Raw genomic sequence first — 13,036 nt, 5'->3', positions numbered from 1 at the left:
TCCGACCTTTTCTTTATTAATAAAACTTTTTGTCAATTTTTTGCTTTAATTGTTGTGAAAAATGATAAATAATGCTCATCTGAGTTTGTTTTTTTTTAACTTTGTGATTGTAATTTCCGTTTTACTTTGTTTGATTAATCGATTTTAATTCATTTAAAAGATTAGATGGCTAGCAGTAACAGTATCGAAAACAGTCAAAATGATTAATCTCGAAAAGTGACTTTCTGGAATAACATCGAAATTGAGAATAAGATTGAAATTGTAAAAAAAGGAGTTGTATCGAAAACCCGAAAAACAGAATAATCTCGAAATTGTGAAAAAAGGAATAATATCGAAATGGGACTTTTCGGAATAATATCGAAAAAGAGAATACATCGAAGTTGTTAAAAATGGAATAGTATCGAAAATCAGAAAAGCAGAATAATCTCAAAATAGTTCAAAAGAGAATAATACGAAAAGGGACTTACCGGATTAATATCGAAATTGTAAAAAAAGGAATAGTATCGAAAATTTAAAAAACGGAATTAGATCAAAATTGTGAAAAAAGGAACAATATCGAAAACGAACTTTCCGGAATAATATCGAAATTGTGAAAAAATTACGTTATGATTGTTTTTTATCCTAGGCGGAGTAAGAGTAATTGGGAATAATTTAACACCGTTTTTATATAATAAATTTATTCTAATAAATTTGAACAATTGTGTGACATTCTAGTGTTCAAAATGTAGGCAAAGGGGAAACTTTTACTGAATCATTGAAAAGGTTCAATTATGGATGATATTGGTCCTCGGCAAGTGGGACAATGAGGTGTATTGCTTTCCTGGACTTGTTGAATGCATGGCTGACAAAACAAAAAATGTCTGCAAGGCATTACCAATGCATTTCTTTTATTGACGGTGCAAATAATGCACTTCGGTGACTCTGTTGAAGTGGAAGTTGGTAAAGGAAGATTCTCACCAAGCTCGTCCATTGAGTTTTCATCCAAAGCACTAAAATTGTTTAAATACTTCAAATAAAATTTTCCATATTTCATAGAAAAAGACAGATTATCAAACAAAGTTAAGTTGATTAATTTGGTAAAAAAGTTAAAGAAGGTTGATAAATAAAAAGTGTTTTACAAAAACTTGGAAAATTATCTTACATAGCTTTGAAGTTTTGAAAGAGATATGATACTGTTGATAGGGATCTCTCAGTTGTCCAAACTCCGTCTCGAAGGTTTTTCTTAAAACAACGCATTTTTTCAATTGCGTTATAGTCGCGTTGGTCACGGCGGACTGGCTGATTGCAGGCAAGCTGTTGAAGCTTTTGAATTGTATGCACTATTACATGCTGATTAAGCAATTCCATAAACTGCCAAAATCCTCTATGTTGATTACCCATATTTGTTTTCAGACGTCTATTGAGACCTTCTGCATTGTTATTGGTTTTGTGATTCAAGCCATAAACACTGAATCCTTCTGGGTTCACTATATTGAGCCAATACCTCTCAAAATACCTTTTAAAAGCAAGTAGTTTGCTTTTGATTTCGCCACTAAATGTTGCAATCTCAATAACTCGAGATCCCCAAGCAACCAAGATCTTGTTTGCAGGAAGGAGACAAAGTGCCATAACTTTTCGTGCCCACTTCTTTATTTGAATTTGGTGGCGGTATTCCTTTGAAGACCAAGAATTGCTAATTGCTTGGTGATTGCATTTTCAAAATGAAACTTAAAGATAAGGATTTAAAGGAGATCATTAATTGATAACAAACTATGAGAAACTTTGATAATTTGGAAACTGGGACAAAGTAATAACAAATTAATAACTTATAGCTGCAACCATTCACCATACTTTCACTCCAAGTTGTTCTTAGAGCATTCTGTACTCCTCGTTCAAAATCTGACATAATGATGGCTGGAGAAAAAATCTAAAACTTCTTTTATTTTGGAAAAACCAAGCTTATATACAGCCTCTGATTTGGATGTCATTAAAGCACATACAGCTGGAACAGATGTGCCCCAAATGTGAGGGTTATCAGAATCAAAACTCATCTGATCCTCATCTGGAATTGGATCTTCAAGCACTGCTGAATACTCAACAGAAAATATCAAGAGCTGACACCACTTGCTTTCCTCCATGCGTGGTGTCATGCTGGAAGTACAATAGTTGTAACTTTAACTTACAACTGTAAATAAAAGTGTTCTACCTTACGTTTTTAGTATATCACTTTTTTCGTCTAGGGGCTGTCCATTAATTACATCAACAAAACAGAGGAGGGTTCTGAACTTTTTTGGCAATTGTTGATAAAGGTGAGGGGAGGAGGTCAAATAAAGTTGACGTCAACTATGTTACTTTATTTTTTTTAATTTCATTACTCAAAAAAAGAAAAATTAGGCTGCGTTTGTAGCGTAGCGTCTTTATTTAGGTAGGGGGGGAGGAGTTATCAAAAATTGACGTTATTTTAGAGGAGTGGGTGGTGGGTGTCTCTGGAAATTTGACAAATCGTTAACAAGAGTGAAAGGGGGGGGGGGGGGTAAAAATTGCCAAAAGTTTGTTGACGTAATTAATGGACAGCCCCCTAGATTTTTTCTTTGAACAAGTAAAATGCATACATTTATAAATACCTGAATGTTCCATCAACAAAACACACTTTGGCCAATTTCGCCTTGTTGATAACTAGGATATGCCCAAAGAGCAATGCTACGTTGTCCTGTTCTGCAACTGATCCCAAAAAAAATGTCTCCATAGCGATGACATTCATTCAGAACTTCAGCAGCTTCTTTTGGTGATTTTGGGTTTAAGGGCTCATTTAGCCTTCTCCTTTTCTGAAGACTTGGGATAATTTGAGGAAAACGAATAGATTCAGAAACAACTGCAGGAAACTCACTCACAGTGTTTTGAAAAATTGAGTGCAGGTCTTCAAATGTTGCTTCTGCTTTTTTCTTCATGGTACTTTTAGCAAGCAGCACTTCAAAGTCTGTTTCTCTTGAACAGCAACTGTGAACAGTTGTAACCAGAAGTTTATCTTCATGAATAAAAGCTCTGCCTTTGCAGTTCATTCTAGTAAAAAAAACGACACTTAAGATGCAGTTTATCTTTATAAAGTTTATCTTTAGTGTATCCAATATCACCAGACCAAAAAACTTTTGAATTTTTTCTTTCTCCAGTCTCATTATAACTTTTTGATGAGCTCTCTAACGACATTTTGGAATATTGAGTTTCTTAAAATTTTCTTAAATTTCAAGTTTTCAATCTAATTGGTTTTCATTGCACGTGCAAATTAATTAAACTGTTTATTGTGCGTGCAAATTACACTGTTCATTTATTATTCAGAAAATCACATTTTCGATGTTAATCTTTAAAATAAGTTTTTCGATCTTATTCCGTTTTTATTGTTTTCGATATTGTTCCGCATTTGTGAATTTCAATATAAAAACTTTTCGATATTAATCTGAAACTCACATTTTCGATCTTAATCATTAAAATGGGTTTCGGTCAGTTATTTTTCGATATTAATCATTTTTTCGATCATTTATTTTTCGATACTATTTTGCTTTCCCGATTAGATGAATTAAAATCGAGTTAAAGAAGCGCTCTTTTTACTACAACAGCTTGTACTTTTATAACAGTATTACATACCATCTAGTTTTTGTGTTTACTCTCTTTAAGTTCTAGTTTTTTCATAGCGTCTAAAAGATAAATTGTCAAGCAACATTAATATATATGGTTATAAAAAAAAATTTTATTCAAATATTTTGACTAAATCGACTTTTAGTCGACTTTAAAAATTAAGGGTCTGCGTCTCGTTATTTTTTTAAATCGAGACGAGACGAGACGATCCTAAAAGCTTTGTCCCGATTAGCGACAAACATCGAGACAATTTTCAATTTTCAGTCGAAATCCGGGACGATACCGAGACGAGACGAGATGTCCCGGACAAAAAAGGAGCTTTACAATTTCCCGGAATTTACATCTTTTTAACGAGACATAACGAGACATAACGAGACATAACGAATATACTAGTTAATCTTTAATGTGAAATTTAAATGATGAATTTCTGACACAATTACCATTATTTATTTCAGCTTCTATTATTGATATTGTTATACCATCTACATAAACACAGCTTTATAAAAGTTAATGGTAGCAACTGAAATCAGGGGGAAAAAAATATTTTTGGGATAGTATTTAACTTTTTCCGCTAAAATATCGTGTAAGAAGTGGATAAATATATGTCCAATGGCTAAGTTTCTGATCATTTAATATTGTTTACCGCCGAGGTCAGTATTCACTTCTAATGCAAGAGTTTGTTTTACACTCATATTTAAGGGAAAGATTTTATCCAAAGTGTCTTCAACTTTTTTGATCAATAAAACGTTTGACTTTTTTTAAAAAGTGTACTTTTTGCAGAGAATAAAAATAGAGCATGATGTTCAATACCTAGTTATTTTATTTTTTCTCTTTTCCTTTGCTCTCCAAGGACCACCCATTGTTTATGGGGTTTTCCAGAACCAAAATGGCTACTTTTATTGGTCATAAGATTTTCTTAAAGCCATTGGTCTTCTTTTTCTATAAAAGAATCATAATTTCTACCACATTGTTTTAGTTTTTTTCTTCACTTTTGTAATAAATCTATCTAAAGTAGCATTAGTTTATGTTCTAATTTTTTTATTTTTATTTGCTAATTTCTTCAGTTTCTTCTAATTTCTTCAGTTTATTTGCTAATTTCTTCAGTTTTATTTGGTTTCCTTAAGTAAATCCTTCCAAAATGGTAATTTATGCACTCCTAATTCACGTATATTCGGGATAAGATCTAACCTTTTTGTTGTTGTTGTTGTTTTTAAAATCATTAATATATATCAGAAACATTTTTAAGTACTCTGTATCATTTTTCACTTTACACTGTTTAACATTTTATGTTATAACTTCTTTGACAATTACCACATTACGTTCCCTATAATGTTTAAGTAAATGTTACTTGTATATTATACAGGAAACATTGAAGTTGTTAAGTAATGCTATTTTTTAAAATATCTAGCACCTCTTGAATAGTAAATCATTATTCAAATTAAAACATTTAAACAAATTTCTATGTAGCATATGATGATAAAAATGTTTCTTGAAACTATATTTGATATGTTGAAACAAGTCATACAAGTAAAAAACTCAAATTCAAGATACAAGTAAAAAACTCAAATTCAAAAAATATATAAAGTTACAAGATTATCTTCAAAGTAAATATAGACTTTAACTTAGATTAAAAGTTCTCCATTTTTACCACAGTGTTATAAAATGGGTTCTAACCTTGACTTTCTGACCCGAGGAAACCCTTTTGTGGAATAATAGCCCACATTATGGGGATCATTTGGATATAAGTATTAAAATCAGATTACAACGTCCTGGCAAGTTATTGACAGGGCCGTACCGAACGACAAAGACGTGGGGGGGGGGGGTGAAAATGAAAAAAACAAATTTTACCGACAAGATTTTTTTTTTTTTTTTAGAAGCCAAATTTCAGTTTTAACCGACATAAACCATAATTTTCGAGTTTTCCGTCAAAAACCGACAGAATATAGTACAAAATACAGGTTATTCCTATAAATATGAACTAGGGAAACAAAAAGACATATTCTGAGAGTTTATCGTGTATCTAAAATGAAAGTTATGCTTTAAAATAAATATTCAAATACAAGAAAAAATCATTCTAAAATGGCTCTTTTCACAAGCAATGTTTACTATTAAAGTCCACAAGGCAGCATTGCAACTTTTTACTGTATTCAGGATGATGGTTAGGTCGTTTGTACCTTTGCCAATGCACTTGAAAGTTGTGATGCATTGCCTCTGTTGCTTGTTCTGAGTAAAGTCCGAGAGCTTGGCCGTGTTTGTCAATGAAATCTTTCACATGAAAAAATGCAGCATGAACCTTGGGTGTCACAGAAACATTTTGCAGTGCCACATAAGCCACTCTGAAAGCTTCAATTTTTTGTACATAACTTGGATCAAGAACGCATCCAAAACAGGCAGACACTACTGCATTGAATTTTCGAAATACATCAACTAATGGTATTGCAGCATAGCATGAGTGTTTCTCGACAATAGATTGAAGAAGATCAATATTTTTTAGCAGCTTCCTGCACTCATTTCCTGCAAAATGCCCTCCATGATAAGGCTGTTGTTTAATGTGCAGTGAATCAGTCCAAAGAGTTCCTTGAGGGAAAACTTTTAGTAGGGCAGCAAAGAGATGATTGAAAACACCAATAAGGAGATGCAACTCCATTGGCGGTATGAAGTCCAAAACTAATGTGCCACCAGCAAGATCAAATACAGGAGAATGAACAACATTCATGTAATCACGAGCTCTTTTGATGTTTGATCCTGCTGCATTGAAAAGTGAGACATTCTGATCAAGAGATTGGAAAGTTCTTAATTTTCCTTGATTTAAAAGGTCCTTTGCACTTGACTCACACCAGGTGCAGGGGTGTGCACTTGAGTGTGCTTGGAGACCACAAATTATATTTGCCAGTTTTAGGTCACAGGACAAAACAAAATCTTGGTCTCTCATAGTGATCAATTCGAAAATTTGAAACACATTTGAGTAGTTTTCTTGCAGGTCCTCAGAGACAGCAATAATAAGTTGCCGCTTAACTCCAGTGTCCTTGAAAAACTTGTTTGTGCAATTGAGTTTTGCTGGGGGAGTGTTAGGTTCACGATTTAATTCAATAATTCCAAGGCTTACTTTCAGGAATCCTCCCCCACCGTCAATTCCAACTTTCACAATATGATTGTTTGATGTGCTTCTCATAGAAATGAGTTCATTTTTAAGCTCTTTGAAGTCCTTGCAATGAATGACAGTCCTTCCACATCCAGCATGATCTTTAATCAATGAACTCGTGAAATGGTGAGAAAGCTGCTTACTAACTGCATCAAATTTTACAGCATAGTTTTTCTCAACAATATGTTGTGAAGTTGACTGATTAATTGTAGCAGCTAGTCTCTTGATGCCATTGTTTGAAAGCCCTGTGTTTGCCTGAACTTGAACAAGTTCTTTTATACTAATTGATGGGTTTGAAGGAAATAGTTTTCTAGCTGATGAGGAACCTAAAATAAATGCAGATATTGTTTAATTTCGAAATTTCTAAAATATCTTTTCATGAAAGTTAAACTTTTACCTGGCATTATTGGAAGCATTCTTCCACCTTGTGGTTGACTCAATCGAACAGTGCCATGTGGAGAAGAATCCTTACTTGAAACAACAAGAGCAGCAACTCTTTCAGATGCAACAGGATCCTTGGTTGCAACAGCAACAAGGTTATTTCGCAAAGTGCCCTTTGTGCAATGATGAGGTAATCCTCTTCCAATAATTGAAAAACAGTCAGAGCATCGTTTTTGGACAGTTGAAGATGGAGTATTTTGTGCTGAGCTCTGCAAAAGCTGAGTTTTCTGTTGAGCATTATTTCTCAGTTTTCCAACAGAACAAATCAAACAGTCACATTGTGTGTCTCTAGTTTGAGATCGAATTTTTAGTCTCAAAATTGTAAAGTGATGGGAGATTGATGTGTTCTCCAGAATCCTTTCTTCTTAAACAAGAACGACACTTTTCACAAATTCCAAGTGGAACTTTGTCATTACTAAAATCGATCCTCTCATTGAGTATTGTTTGGCATTTTTCTTTTAGGAAAGGTGTCAGTTCCCTCTGACATTTACTGAAGCAAAGAAAACAGACAGTTTTCCTGCAGTCTTGGTGGTTTTTTGCTGTATTCGGCATTTTTTTTGTAAAATTAGATGTGCGCAGACTACTACAAAATGCGGGTTCTGGCTCATGAGCATTTTTGCGCATGCTCATGGCTATTTTTTTTTTGCGCATGCTCATGGGTATTTTTGCGTATTTCCATTTTTGTGGATTTTCATAATGAGATGACATAATGAAAAAAAAGGTTGTGAATGACTTAATTTATTCTTTGTAGTTCAAGTATGGAAAAAGATGTTTATATTTTTCTCTTCGCGTTTCTCTAATTCTTTGCGCATGTTGATTTCTTCGGTGTAGTAAAGAGTAAATTTTATATATCTGAAAATATATAAAATAGTTTTTAATGTGAATCTAAGAGTTCAGACGGGGCAGGTTTTTTAATTATATATTTATAATGTCTTGCTAGCATTTGTTTTTGATAATTTAAATTTTGTTCTTTTTCTTCAATTCTCATTTTGCGCATTTGATCATATTTCCACGACTCTATTTTACCTTTTTTTAGTTCATTTAATTTTTCTATTTCTTTTAACAATTTTTTATACCGTAGATATGCTTTAAACTCTCTACAAACTGCTTTGGAATCTTTATCAAGATGAATACGTTTTCTGATATATTGATCATAATTTTCGGAGCTGTATGTATGGTAGCTGTTTGATTCTTTATCAAAATATTTAAAGGAGTATGTCATTTTTTATAGCAAGAAAAAATTTATTTATATCATTTTAAAAAGTTTTTTTTCTTTGTACAATTTAGATCCGTTTGCGGATCAATGGAAATTCTTCGAATTTTTACAAGAGTTTATTCATAGAATAGCGCCTAAAAAGGGAATGCTATTAAAGGGTGAGTTTGGTCCGAGAAGCAATCCAGCTCCGATAGATTCATATCCTTTTCCGCTTTTAACGTAAACTCCGTCTTTGAATGATCCTCCTTTAGGCCAGGGTGTTAAAAATAATCCGTTTCCTCTGTGCGTTCCCATTTTCATTCCATTTCCATTCTTTTTCAAATAAACGATACCTCTTCCTGCAATTTTATCAACCATAGCAGAACCTGCAGAAGATCCTACGCCTGCTAACAATCCGGTGGCAAGAGCTGGAACTACTCTTGTTGCAAGTGTACTACCCAGCATACCTAATAAAGGTAGAAGAGCTCCAATAAATCCTCCTTTCACATTTGCGTTATGCTCCAATTGGGTTTTGCTCATTTTAATGGTGACTCCAACTCCTCGATGGAGAGCGTCCAAAAGTTTTCGATGTTGATTTTGTGTTACAAGTAAAACGTCGTTTCCATTAAAATCATCTTTTGAAATACGGATGCTCACAGGTTTACCTGCTATCATTGATTTTTTTATTTTTTCAACCTGTCCCTGAGACACATTTAATTTAACACTAACATATTTGCTCATTTTTAAATGTGAGAAAAAATATTTATTTCACTTCTCGAATGAGATAACGGATTGTAATGTCCTCTCCACGAAAATCAACCAAATTTCCATTTTGATCAACAACGCGAGTGATCATTGTGGAAATTTCTGGAACCTTAACAGGGAGGAAAGTCAAATGAGTGGGTCTTTCGATGATTTTAAAACCAGGACCAACAGCTGGATAAAAAGAGTAGATGCAATTGAGCGGGGTTCCGTTGACGTAAGCAGACCCGATGACGTTGTTGAGGATTCTGATCGTGTTGATGCTTGAAATTCTAACAATATCGTCAGACTCGTATGTCGAATTGGAGTCCAATTGTCTTTTTGTAAATCCTAAAAGTGGGGCGATGCTGTTATCCACGTTCAAATCCATCAAATAATTCATTCCAAGTGTGATGCTTGATTTTAAAGTGTTTAAATTGGCTTCTATTTTTATGTTATCGGGAGAGTAGCTGATTTTATTTGCTGTGACGTAGCTGGCGCTTTGAGTCGCATAATTTTTTATTGTGTTTGAGACGGTCTTTTGCAAATAATTGTTGATGTCTTTGATGTCGTAGCTCCCGTCTGGAATGACGACGTTTTCCCAATGAGCTCCATTGTTCATGCTATACCGGAAAGAATTGTTTTTGCTGATGATGTTTGGAAAGCTGTTGTACGTCTCAAGCCCAAAAAAAGCCATTTCATAAGTTTTTCCTTTGTCAAAAACGATTTTGTCTAAAAATTCTGTTATGATTACGTTGGAATTTCCATCCACGTCGATGATTATGCTTGACATTTTTTATTATGTAACATTTTTTTTAGATCTTTTAAGATCCGTGAAAAATTCGAAGAATTTTTTTAAATCCTTTGGATTCATTGAAATCTACGATTTCTTAAATGGCTTCTTTTGGAAAATAAAAAGTGTCAAATCCGCTTCGATATTTTCCATTGTCTTTTTTTGACGACAAATCAATCACCGCAAATCCGTGAGGTTCAGACCAACAATGTTTGCAAAACTTTTCAAACTCTTTTTTTCCCATATCGCTCGAAACGTGATCTTGATAAATGTGGTTAATGTTTTTTAAGTCTTGAGGAAAGAGGCAGATAAAGTTAGCATTTTCTCTGATCGTTTGTCTTGGGAGCATGAAATAATTTTGAGCGAGGTAAAAGCAGTCGACTTTAGAGTGTCTTCCTCGGATGTAATATTTTTCACATTTGTTTTGTTTAGTCAATTGCAAATCGTCAAAGATCATTAAATTGTTTTTGGATGAGTCAAGATCTTCAGGATTAGGCACATCGTCGGCTGTTTCAAAAAATTCACACTCCATATCTTCTGTGTTATCCCATTTTTTTGAAATTTCATCAATAACGCATTCAGGGCTTACGTTAAATTCCTCAATTTTGCTTTGAATGTTAAACAAATTAAGAATAACTTCCTTTGGCAATTTCTTCTCGAACGAGTTTTTGAGTATTTTATATTCTGGTTGAAAAAGAGATTTTCCAAAAACTTGCAAATGGTTATAATCCAACCATCCAGGCCTGAGCAATAAATTGAGAAGCAACGTTGTTTTTCCACATCCGGATTTCCCAACGATGATTCCTCGAATGCTTCTCGGTAAAAGCTTGCTGTTTTTCCTTTTGCATTTATTTACATTCCATGACAAATCAATCACTTCCATTTTTAGTTTAAAAATATTTTTTTTTAAATAAAATGTACTGTGTTAAATGTAAAAGGAAAACAGAAACGGATCATTTGAGAAACGAAATCACAAAAAACAACCGGCATATGGTTAAAGGGGTTTGTAACGTTTGCGGAACGACCAAATGTAAGTTTGTTTCTTCGCATACGCATACGGCAAAAGGAGGAGACTTGGTGGAATCGATTAACAATTTTTCAAAAAAAATAAAGCTTCCATGGGCAAAATTTCCAGGAGAAATGCACATTCCAGGAATGAATTTTGCAGGACCTGGCACAAACTTGGACAAAAGACTCACATCTACCGATATGTATCAAGAGTGGAGCAAACCGGTAGATCGAGTGGACAATGCAGCATACCATCACGATTTAGCTTATAAATATTTAAACGACGTTCAAAGCAGAAATTTGGCAGATCAAATGATGCTTGAAGAAATGAACTCCATTCCAAACCCTACTCAAAAAGAGATAAACGAAAGAAAACTGATCACTCCCATCATCAAAGCCAAAGCTAAATTCGGCCTAGGTGTATCTGTTAAAAAAAAGCACCGGAGAACCTGAAATGGACGGATCAGCTTGCAAACGAGCTTCATAAACCAGTCATTCATCATTTTAAAAGAAGAAAAGTGTTTGTGAACGACATGGATGAAATATGGGCTGCAGATTTGGTTGACATGCAATCGTTTTCAAAATTCAACAACGGGGTAAAATATTTGCTCATGGTGATCGACGTGTTTTCAAAGTATGGATGGATTGTTCCGTTAAAGAGTAAAACTGGAGTTGATGTAGCTAACGCTCTAAGCAAAATATTTGAGGAGAGAAGGTGTACAAAGATGTGGGTGGATAAAGGTAAAGAGTTTTATAACAAGCATGTACAAGCTCTAGGCGTGCAATTATACTCCACTGAAAACGAGGAAAAAAGTTCTGTTGTTGAGCGATGGAACAGAACGATGAAAGAGAGAATGTTTAAATATTTTTCATCCAACAATACCAATAAATACATTGACGTATTAGATGAAATGGTTGATAACTACAACCACACAAAACACTCTTCCATTAAAATGACACCAGTGGAAGCCAGGGATAAAAAGAATAAATATAGGGTTTGGATGAACCTGAATGGAAAGACGCAAACAGAAAGAGCAGAACCAAAATTTTCAATGGGAGACAAAGTGAGGATCGTAAAAAAGAAGTCTCATTTTGAAAAGGGGTATACACCGAGATGGACTGAAGAGGTTTTTACCGTGTCAAAAGTTCAGCATACGAATCCAACCACGTATAAAATCGCTGATGCTAACGGTGAAGAAATTAAAGGTACGTTTTATGAACAAGAAATGCAAAAGACCAATCAAGACATATTTAGAATTGAAAAAGTCATTCGAAAGCAAAAGAACAGATCTTTAGTCAAATGGAAAGGATATCCAGATTCATTCAACTCGTGGGTGGATAATGAAGAATTGATACGTTTGCAAAAATAGTCGTTTTGTATGGCAAGAAAAAAATTTTTGATTTTGAGTTAAATAAAATCTTGTATATAGAAAAGAAATGAATGCGATGATTGAATTAATAAATGTGTCTGAAATTGCTATGTATAAGCGCATGAGAGATAATGATTTGCATATGTTCATGTCTAGGTATCAATTGTTGTTGAATGAATTACGTTGTAGTATGTATGAAGCAGAGAATTTAGATGATATGAATGATATCCTTAAAAAGATGAATTATTTAGAAGTAAAATTGGTTGATGATTATTTAGAAGTAAAAGATGAATATCGTTGGAATAGAGAAAATATGAAATTGAGAACAACCAAGAATAACTTAAAGTTTTGCTGTCGTAAAATGAGTGAAATAATTCAAATGATGATAAAGTTAATTCCTTAGTCAAAAGGTTAGGATAATAAAGAAGTGAAAAAAATTTTTATTTTGAGTTAAATAAAAATCTTGTATATAGAAAAGAAATGAATTTTATTACAATTGGAAATTTTGATGAGAGCAAATTATCAGTTGGAGAAATTTACGCAGCGACAAAACCAGTAGTCTATCAAAAAGTACCAGTAAAATATTCTTATCCAAGTGGAGATGGTCCTCTTGTATTACGAACACCTATATTATTTTCGTATGGTGTGTGTGAGAATAAAGATCCGGCAACACAAAAATTGACTGGGTATTCCATGTCCTTTGTTTGCTTTGATGCTAAAAAGGGTAAAACTGAAGA

At 33.6% G+C, this 13,036-nt stretch overlaps 1 protein-coding gene and 1 pseudogene across 1 annotated transcript; both read right to left on the bottom strand.

Annotated features, from left to right (window-relative positions):
• Positions 1-652: 652 nt before the first annotated feature.
• On the bottom strand, positions 653-3,183 carry LOC145188277 (uncharacterized; annotated as a pseudogene).
• Positions 3,184-5,696: 2,513 nt separating this feature from the next.
• Positions 5,697-7,182, bottom strand: LOC145192043 (uncharacterized). Its single transcript, XM_090089443.1, has 2 exons — positions 7,149-7,182; positions 5,697-7,077 (listed from the first exon to the last, which is right to left on the bottom strand). Exons 1-2 carry the CDS (start codon positions 7,165-7,167, stop codon positions 5,699-5,701), a joined length of 1,398 nt encoding a protein of 465 aa, XP_089945569.1. The 5' UTR covers positions 7,168-7,182; the 3' UTR covers positions 5,697-5,698.
• Between the last annotated feature and the right edge of the window lie 5,854 nt (positions 7,183-13,036).

Source organism: Hydra viridissima, unplaced genomic scaffold (assembly GCF_058129835.1).
Source record: "Hydra viridissima isolate aposymbiotic clone 2 unplaced genomic scaffold, HvirCarnegie_v1 scaffold_6, whole genome shotgun sequence".
NCBI classification, from domain to species: domain Eukaryota; kingdom Metazoa; phylum Cnidaria; class Hydrozoa; order Anthoathecata; family Hydridae; genus Hydra; species Hydra viridissima.
This window is presented reverse-complemented; position numbering and strand designations above follow the sequence as displayed.